We start from the raw sequence: 9,899 nt of genomic DNA on the forward strand, positions 1-9,899 counted from the left end.
GCTGTATAATTTTTAAAGTTTAATCGGTAATACTTTTATAACAAATTTATGTCAGATCATGATGTCTTGGTTAATGTCAAGTTGTCATAACGAAGACATTTTTATCTAGGTTAATTGTCAGGTGCGTTTCATTTTACGTGCTTTAAGCTCATTCCCTTTCACATTCCCAGAAAAGCCGGTTTTTGACATTTCTCTGACATTTGGAAAAATATGGTTTACTTATTTTGGCATAACTCCAGTGTTACTTGCCCTATTAACACAATTTAAAAACTAATGTGTAGTTTATAATGTGCACTTTAAGCACAAGTTGAAAGTGAGACTGGGGGAGGCGGAGTCTTGCTGCTACGGCATCACAAATCAGACGTGTTAAAAAGGCGTGTATAAGCTTCTCCATAATTTAATGTATTGATACCCGCGGATGAAAAATCGATACTTTCCGAGGGGGGAATTTTTTTTATAAATATCGTAGAATCGATATAATTATACAGCCCTACTTTTGTCTTACATAATAAAAATGGCACCAAAGATTCCAAAATTCAACTTCAGAGTCAGGGTTAATCTTTTTGACTTCCTTTCAGATCTACAGTTTCCAGGACATGTTAGTGGCTGAGAATCCAAAGTTGGTCAGCAAGACGGTGATCGGTCAGAGCTATGAGGGTCGTCTGCTTAATGTTCTCAAGGTAGAAGACATTTCAGAAAATCTACTCTCTTTCTAAATGAAACCATGACTTCAAATGGAAAGGGAAATCACACAACCAACACATTTACCATTTGCGCTTTGTTGTGTCTGACTTCTTCTTCTGCTTCTTGTCTCTACAGTTCAGCACTGGTGGGAGCAACCGTCCCGCTATCTGGATCGACACTGGAATCCACGCCAGAGAGTGGGTCACTCAGGCCAGTGGCGTTGTGTTCGCCAAGAAGGTGGTTTGATACTTTACATTTTACACCTCAGTACCTGTAGCCTCTGAGCAGGAAAAAAAATATTTATTAATATTTATTTGTCATGTTTTGTTCGCAGATTGTGACAGAATATGGAACAGACTCTGCTCTCACTGAAATCCTTAACAGAATGGATGTTTTCTTAGAGATGGTGGTCAACCCTGATGGATACCACTTCACCCACACCAACGTGAGACGGGCACAGTTAAACATAAACTATAGGACCCTGTTGTTCTTAAGACAACTGAAAATATGCATCTTTTTAGGAACTTTATCATTTCAACATGTCAGATCAGGTGTACATAAGTAGAGAACTGAAAAGGAAAAAAAAAGAGAGTATCAAACAGTTTCTCTGTTGTTTCCAGAACCGAATGTGGCGTAAGAACAGGAAGCAGAATCGGGGCTCCACGTGTGTTGGTGTGGACCTAAACCGGAACTGGAATGCTGGGTTTGGAGGTAGAACTTTTTGTCCTTAAGGAAAATTCAAACAATCGGTGATGAGCAAAACTAAAAAGTTAGTTGCACTAACTATAACAATATAACTATTGTTGTAGTTTAGGTTTTAAACCAAAACTATAACAATCAAGATAAGAAATGGAAAAATGGTGGTTAGTAAATCAACTGAACTTTCATTTTAATTCTTATTTAATTTATTTTGTGAGTTATTCCTCTAACCCTGTGCAACACTCTGATCAGCTTTAATGTTGTGCCGTGTCTTATCAATAAGTGACATTCCTTTAGATCTCGTAAATTCCATGATGCATTTTTTTTTACTTAATTCAATTTAATCCATGTAAAAAATGTATATAAAACTTTTTGTCTTCCCTGTTTTGTTCTATGATGCTTAAAACATTTAGGACATGGTTCCAGCAACAATCCATGCTCAGAGATCTATCGTGGAACCAGGGCTCATTCTGAGCCTGAAGTCAAGTCCATTGTAAACTTTGTGAGGTCACACGGCAACATCAAGGCCTTCATCTCCATCCATTCCTACTCACAGATGCTTTTGTTCCCCTACGGTTACACCAGGAAACCTGCCAAAGACCAGGCTGAGCTGGTAGAAACACATCTGCTCTAGTCATTTGCACAGAAGTCTGTTATTCTTACTCAAAACAAGAAAATTTATATAAGGTTTCTTGTATCCCTTTGAAGCGCCTTTGTTTGGTAACTATGGTCAGTTTCATTCTGCAGGACCAAGTTGCTCAAAAGGCCATCACTGCTCTGGCCTCCTTGTATGGCACCAGCTACAGATATGGCAGCATCATCACCACTATCTGTGAGTCCCCAAATCATTTGGCCACAGTAAACTTCATTGTGCAATTGCAAGAGATTATGTCCTCAGCACAAGGTGCTGTTTGTAAAGTTACACAGTAAAAGATTAACAGCAATTTCTAGGTTTAGGGGGAAAAAAGCGGGAGTTAATTTTTCAAAGTCATGTTTTCACTAAATATTTAAGTTAGAAGCTAAATAGTTAGTACGAAAACTTACCTTTCTAATTAAATATTTGGTTATAAAGCTAAATATTTAATTTGCAAACTAATTATTTAGTTCCAGACTAAATGTTTAAGTCTGAGCTAAATATTTGGCTAGTGGTCTAAATATTTAGTTAGCAAGCTAAGTATTTAGTTTGTAAAAAAGAAAAAGTTTGGCTTGGAGATTAAATATTTAGTTTACAAAATAAATATTTAGCTCAGACTTAAACATTCAATTGGGAATTAAATACTTATTTTGAAAACTAAATACTTAGCTTCCTAACTAAATATTTGAAGACTAAATATAATTTGAAAGCTAAATATAGTTTATAATCTAAATATTCAGCTTGTGAAATAAGTATTTATTTTGAGATTCTGATTTTTATAAATATCTGAATAACATGTTGACTTTGAAAAATGAACACCCACCTCTATGACTGGCTAACGAAACCAAAATATTGTAGTCAATGTTTTTTTCCGGTGTGATTTTACTAACAGCACCCCATACTTGAGAGAAAACAGGTGTACACAACAATTCAGACTCACTAACAGCACACAAGAAACGTCTACCAGTACTGGTAGTGTTTTGGTGTATAAATATAACTAATATAACCTTTTCTTGTTAAGCTAGTTTTCAGCAACATAACTTAATTTGGGTAGTCAGAGGAAATCAGACAACAATTGTGTAAAGTACCTTTGTTTTCACTGCAGACCAATCTAGTGGAGGCTCCATCGACTGGACCTACAACCAGGGAATCAAGTACTCCTACACCTTTGAACTGAGGGACACCGGCCACTTTGGCTTCATCCTTCCTGCCAATCAAATTGTTCCCACTGCCAATGAGACATGGCTGGCTCTGAAGGTCATTATGGATCACACCTTCAAGAACCCGTACTAAAAGAACAGAGTGAAAGCCTTGAGGCCTTCCATGTAGTTTTATTTGCAAATATAAAACAAAGAAAATAAAAATGCATACATTAAAATAAAGGATTATTGTTTTACTTTTGCAACAAGTACTTTGAAAATGATTCTGCATTTTATATCCGGGTTAGTTAAAAATATATAGAAACATGGTCTTATATGTGTTATAACTACAAAGTCGGTCTTCTATCACCTCAAGAACATTTCCAGGATTGAAAGAGTAATGCCCCATAAAGATCTTGACCAATTCATCCATGCGTTTACCTTCAGATAAAAAGGGAAAATTGTAAAGTGTACGTCTAATGCCGTCATAATACGAATTTGACCTCAAAAGACTGGTTATAGTAAAATAGCATTCACCTTGGCCACTGGTATAAACATTTAGCTTTTTTCACCAATTCACTTTTATCTAAGTTGCTCTGACCAGAAATACTTTCAATGTCTTTTACAGGACAAACGTCCCTATCTTCGTTTATAGATATTTCTGTAAATAGTTGTATAAATTGTTAGGTTTTATAAAACTTTGAGCTGACGGTTAGCTTTAGCCACTGAGACATGCTAAGCTTGATTCCTAATAAACGAGCCGAGCATCGACTACAGGATGTTTTCCCCTAGTAACATTTTTATGTATCAATTGACCCTTTGCAACTACGTTACTTAATCCTTTGAAGCACCATGATGGACGTCAGAAATGAGTATCTGGAGAATTGAACTGAGCGACTTAAGTTGTTATCCCAGGTTGTTTTTGTCAGTTTATTCATGGTTTCTTCTTGTTCGAGTCAAGCTAATTCGTCTTTCCAGGAAAAGAAAGTCAAATTCATTATTTACGAATAAAATTATGCAACCACTTCATTTAAGTTAAACATCACTTGTTGAAGGAATTGCAGGCTTATTTCCAGGGTCTGCTGTTCTGACCTCTGTAGCTCTGGACCGGCTGTTGCTGAATGATGTGCGACTGGACAGCTTACTGGATTTTTTTTTTTACAGCAGTCAAGGCTTTTTACATTTTGGCAAAAGAATAAATGCATATGTTCATTTTTATCCAACCATTATAAATAGGGATGCATCAGTAAATCAGTTGGACAAGAAATTGGTCCAAATTTCTTTAATTTTGGGAGATTGATTAACACTTACATGAGAAACTGATCTTATACACTGATCTTATCTACATGTTAGATTTAGGCATAAAATAATGGCAAAAGTCATTTTATGGCAAAAACAACTCAGGCCATAACCCCCACTTTTGGCAAAAAATGACTTGGGTCATTGTTTTACTAAACAATAAATAAAAAAATTTGGATCAGCCAAAATCAGAATCGGTTCACCCCAAATTAAAGCCGCAAAAAATTTAAATGAACTGAAACTCTGCACAAGAAATTATACTTTATTATACTTAAGTAAGTCTTTCTAAATGCTTTCCGCTAACTCTCACATTTCTAATTGTACCTTCAGTTTCTTTATTTTATTTTATTTTTTTTAGTTTCTGACTGGCTTCAGTCTTACTGTTTGAGTAACTGGAGATGATCAGCTCCTCCATCTGCTCCTGGATCTTATCCAGCTCGTCTAACGTAAACATCCAGCGTTTCTTGGCATCCTGCGCCGACTGCTGGGCCACAGACAATTTCCTTGCCTTGGAGGATTTGGGAGCGGACAGGCATGACTCTGGGAAGGAGTCGGTTGTCATTCCACTTGGAAACTTCTGGGCGATTACCTTGAGACCTTGGAGAAGAGGAAAGAGAAAAGCGATGGCTCTTGAACATGAACATTGCTCAACTAAAATATTGGTTGACAATCAGGGGAATCCAATACTTAGATGAAAGAGGTGCAAACTGAGAAATAGAATGAAAAAGAAAAAATACTTTAAGGAAATACCTGCTCATGAATCGCTTAATGCTGCGTGATTATGAAAACAGGAAGTTGAGAAACAGCTGCTGGTCATATTATGCAGTCAAGCTAAAGAACATTGTGTTTTACAGCATAAGAGATGATGCAAAAGATAACTCCTTTTTTTTGCTTGGTAATTATTCATATTTATGTCTAACTCACTAGATAGTGTAGCAGAATCTCACATGAACAGCCATCACATGTCTGTGACTAGTAAAGTGAAGTCTTTACTAAGTCTTTACTCTTAGTAAAGACTTTTCTTTACTAAGAGACTAAATGTGCTTCTACTTGGTTGGGAAAACTGCACGATCATTTCCTGAAAAGCTGCTTTCTTAAACTCACTGTTCAGTGACAAAAATGTGACAAAAGAAATTACAGAATGTCTGCCATTTAATGTGTAATTGGACATGCAGGCAGAAAAAATAATTACTTGAAAAACTGCTAAGGATGTGAGAGAGAAAAGAAAAGTGTGTGTGTGTGTCTTTGCATTTGACACATTGTAAGGATTACTTTACTAACACATACTATGTTGTGTGGACCAGCTGCTCTTTGTGGGACATAACAATTGGTGTTTTGGGGTTATCAGTTAGGTTTATTGTGCATTCACACAAAAAGCATTATGGGCATCAAAAACGCATCCTAAGCATGTGCACTTTGAATGCAGATGCTTGCCTTTTTTTAAAAAAGGTTTTTTTTGGCTCTAGTGGGCTTTATTTGTTGGTGAATTGACAGGAAAGTGGGTAATGAGAGAAGGGCGGAAGACATGTGGCAAAGGTCACCAAGCTGGCAATTAAACTTGTAACAGCCAGGACTAAGGCCTACTTATGTGGGTTGTGCTTAACTCCTGCGCTACCATAGCTCCCCAGACTCTTGACATTTTGCTCTACACCTACCATTCCAAGCGTCTGGTTTACATTCAAAGTCTATGTGGAGGCATGTCAAGAACTCGTCACACATCAAAATCGCTCTAGCCTTTGTTTTCCACTGCCGGCCTATTTGTCGGACGCGTCAAACACTAAAAACGCTTCAAATAGCTCCGTGAAATGTGCAGTAACAGGCCCTCGAGATGCCCGTTGAATGTAAACCAGATAGGCAAAACGCCAGGTGTAGAGCAAAATGTCAAGCATCTGCATTCAAAGTGCACACAAGTCGAACTTGTAGCGACTCCAACATACATCCAAATAATAATAATAAAAAAGGTTATTTACAAGAATGTTAAGCCTAGCCAGAGCTCAGTACTGAATCTAAAAGGACTGAAAGGGGTTGCGGACAAGAAATATCTTTAAAATCGAACAGGTTTGGAGATGTTTTGCAAGGCAAGAAATGAAAATACTGAGGCAAGATGTACCTACCTGACAGACTCCCAGCAAAGAACCATCATTACTGAAACTGATTCAGAAGTTGGGAAAGTTCTAGTTTCTCTGGCAGACTATTTGACTTATAACAAGACATTTTCCTCCAAATTATAAGTGGAACCTTTTCATCAGCATTACAGAATTATTGACTTAAAACAAACTCTTATATCTTGCTGATAAGTTATTTGTAAGTTAGCTTAGGCATGTCTCCAATGTGGTAGGACATTTGCACATAAAATTAGACCAAAAAGACCTGGTACGATTTTGGAGTGTACCAGTAATTCTGAGATGAAGTTTTGTTTCCCAAAGACAAAAAGATTGCCAGCTCTTACCCCCACAGAGTATGACGAGATTCTCAAAGCCCCAGGCTGGCTAGTGTTTGAGTTATTCCATTATGATGAAGAAACTCGTTGCATTTGCTGCTCTTCTTGTTGCTGTTCTCAACAAAGAAGACTTCCATGGGTAAGTGAGCCAGCAAACCTTCTTCTGACCTTTGACTACACTGTGTCAGAAAAAACATTATTATTTCTGCTTTACTTGTACCAAGGTACAAGAAACCAGGGACACAGTCTGCTTTCTATAATTCTGACTATGTGCACAATGTTATCCACATGCAAACATAAATAATATTGCTTCAAAATGAGAAAAGTACATTATTAAGCACTTCCACTACATTATTAAGCACTGTAGAAGCACTTCCACCAGTGCTTCTACAGTTCAGCTTGTAAAAAATAATATACTAAGTATATAAAATGTTAGCACACTTGAAGCTAGATTAATCATCAGTGTACTTCAAGTTAGTTAAGGACTAGTTAACTTGAAACATGTTATATTGGAAAAACTAATTTTGTGCTTAGTGTATTTTTAATTAAATTGTAGAAAACACAACTTGAAGTGTAGTAAGTGTACTATCACATGCTTTTTTGGAACAACCAGTTATACTTTGTACATTTTAAGTATGCGGCTTTTTATGCAATATAAAAGAGCTTGATTAGTATATCTTAAGAGTATGATATTTGTGATGAAATTACATTTAAAACATACTTAGAATGACTTCCAAGTATATAAGCATTACATATTTTATTTATTAGTACTGTGATCACAGTATGCTCCAATTAAAGTTTCGGTTTATTATAATTGCTAATGAAGTTCACTTTTTACTTATTATTCTGCTTTACTACTTTGTACATTATATGCTTCATACACACTACAGTCCTGCAAACATATCAGGCTACCAGTAAACAGAAGGATCAAAAAAGTAATTTTTTTCCGATTGAAAAAATTTACTTTGTGTATTCAATATATTCACATTTTTTAAGAGTACAAAACTTGAAAAGATTATCATATAGTTCATCATGGACTCTTCCAAGAGACCTATGTACTCCAACATACCAGGAGATGCAAAAATTTCTATTAAAGTATTGACTCTCTATTACACCATCATTACTATTACTGTTTTTATGTATTGCCTGTGATCTATGTAGCAAGACAAACATGCAAGCATTGGTAGAGTTTGCAAAACCTCATTTAAAATCTACCACAAGAATGTGGAAACGTGGTTTGGTCTGATGAAACCTACGTTGAACTTTATGGAAAAAGCTGTAGTAAGCACGAAACATGGCTGCACAAAAAAATGTTGGTTCAAAGTTTTCAGGCTTATGGTAGAAAGCTAATGAGGAAGAGGGACCTTTTTAGCAAAAAACGAGCTTTTTCAAAACTGGTGTGTTTTGATGAAACAAATTTATTTTCAAAATATCAAATTGAGTAATTAATATAAGTAGCATACTTACAGGTATGCTACAAACTCAGCAATATGTAGTGTAACCTTCTATAGGGCAAGTTTTGTGAAACTGCGTTGGTGTTCCATCACAGTCTTTGTTTCTGAGGCTTTGCTGGATGAGGAACAGAGGCAGATGAAGTCCGTCGCTCCTGCTGGAAACACTGACAGCTTTGACTACACCAACTACCACACCCTCAGTGAGGTTAGTTTAAGTTCATTATCAGTGTATACGCAGAGCTAATATTAGACGGAGAATGTTTATTATTTATGACGTCTGGCTTTATCTTACATCATAAAAATTGAAAAACCAAAGATTCCAAAATTCAACTTCAGAGTCAGGGTTAATCTTTTTGACTTTTCCAGGACATGTTAGTGGCTGAGAATCCAAAGTTGGTCAGCAAGACGGTGATCGGTCAGAGCTACGAGGGTCGTCCGCTTAATGTTCTCAAGGTATAAGACGTTTCAGAAAATCTACTCTCTTTCTAAATGAAACCATGACTTCAAATGGAAAGGGAAATCACACAACCAACACTTTTATCGTTTGAGCGTTGTTGTGTCTGACTTCTTCTTCTTCTTCCACCAGTGCTTCTACAGTTCAGCACTGGTGGGAGCAACCATCCTGCTATCTGGATCGACACTGGAATCCACGCCAGAGAGTGGGTCTCTCATGCCAGTGGTATCGTGTTCGCCAAGAAGGTGGTTTGATACTTTCAGTACCTGTTGCCTCTGAACAGAAAAAACTGCTGTAATATTTATTTGTTGCTTTTTCTCCGCAAGTTGTGACAGAATGTGGAACGGACTCTGCTCTAACTGAATTTCTTAAAAAACGGATATTTTCTTAGCAATGGTGGTCAACCCTGATGGAAACCACTTCACCCACACCGACCTGAGACGGGCACAGTTAAACATAAACTATAGGACGATGTTGTTCTTTAGACCAGTAGTCCCCAACCCCCGGGCCGCGGACCGGTACCGGTCCGTGGACCAATTGGTACCGGGCCGCCCAAGAAATAATTAAATATTTCCGTTTTATGTATCAAGTCTTTAGGATCTTTTATTTTGAAAATCCTTTAACCGGATTCTGTTGGTTACATCTTGTGCGCCAACATTGAGCCCACAAGCAGCAGAATGAGTTAGACACAGCAGCAACACCATCGTTTTCAGTCCTCTCGAGACGCGCACCCTTGTCCCCTTCCCTCCCCCGGTCCGCAGCAAATTTGCTAACAGTTTAGATAACTGAAGATATGCTTCTTTTTAGGAACTTTATCATTTCACTAACATGTCAGATCAGGTACCCATAAGCAGAGAACAACTGAAAAAAAAGAGAGTATCAAACAGTTTCTCTGTTGTTTCCAGAACCGAATGTGGCGTAAGAACAGGAAGCAGAATCGGGGCTCCACGTATGTTGGTGTGGACCTAAACCGGAATGCTGGGCTTGGAGGTAGAACTTTTTGTCTATAAGGAAAATTCAAACAAAATTCTAACTATCAAATAGCCGGTGATGAGTAAAACTAAAATTAGCTGCACTAAATCTAAACTGTTACAGT

The 9,899-nt window shown here is 37.2% G+C and overlaps 1 protein-coding gene and 1 long non-coding RNA gene across 2 annotated transcripts; one reads left to right on the forward strand and one right to left on the reverse strand.

Moving 5' to 3' along the window:
- The first annotated feature begins 477 nt into the window (after positions 1-477).
- Positions 478-3,399, forward strand: LOC116716504 (carboxypeptidase A1-like). Its single transcript, XM_032557327.1, has 7 exons — positions 478-680; positions 820-921; positions 1,019-1,129; positions 1,305-1,395; positions 1,797-1,996; positions 2,131-2,215; positions 3,123-3,399. The coding sequence occupies exons 1-7, from the start codon at positions 597-599 to the stop codon at positions 3,308-3,310; spliced, it is 861 nt and encodes a 286-aa protein (XP_032413218.1). The 5' UTR covers positions 478-596; the 3' UTR covers positions 3,311-3,399.
- A 1,302-nt stretch (positions 3,400-4,701) lies between these two features.
- LOC116716505 (uncharacterized) lies at positions 4,702-7,225 on the reverse strand. Its single transcript, XR_004338522.1, has 2 exons — positions 6,905-7,225; positions 4,702-5,052 (listed from the first exon to the last, which is right to left on the reverse strand). It is a non-coding gene; the product is annotated as an uncharacterized LOC116716505 (long non-coding RNA).
- Between the last annotated feature and the right edge of the window lie 2,674 nt (positions 7,226-9,899).

The sequence above is a fragment of the Xiphophorus hellerii genome, unplaced genomic scaffold (genome assembly GCF_003331165.1).
Source record: "Xiphophorus hellerii strain 12219 unplaced genomic scaffold, Xiphophorus_hellerii-4.1 PGA_scaffold_61__1_contigs__length_124999, whole genome shotgun sequence".
Lineage (NCBI taxonomy): Eukaryota > Metazoa > Chordata > Actinopteri > Cyprinodontiformes > Poeciliidae > Xiphophorus > Xiphophorus hellerii.

Bases quoted from the DNA above. Each gene is read 5' to 3' on its own strand.
- LOC116716504 (XM_032557327.1), top strand. From the start codon at position 597: ATGTTAGTGGCTGAGAATCCAAAGTTGGTCAGCAAGACGGTGATCGGT. The intron at 1,130-1,304 runs GTGAGACGGGCA...TGTTGTTTCCAG, and splicing joins ACCACTTCACCCACACCAAC to AACCGAATGTGGCGTAAGAA. The intron at 1,997-2,130 runs GTAGAAACACAT...TTCATTCTGCAG, and splicing joins CCAAAGACCAGGCTGAGCTG to GACCAAGTTGCTCAAAAGGC.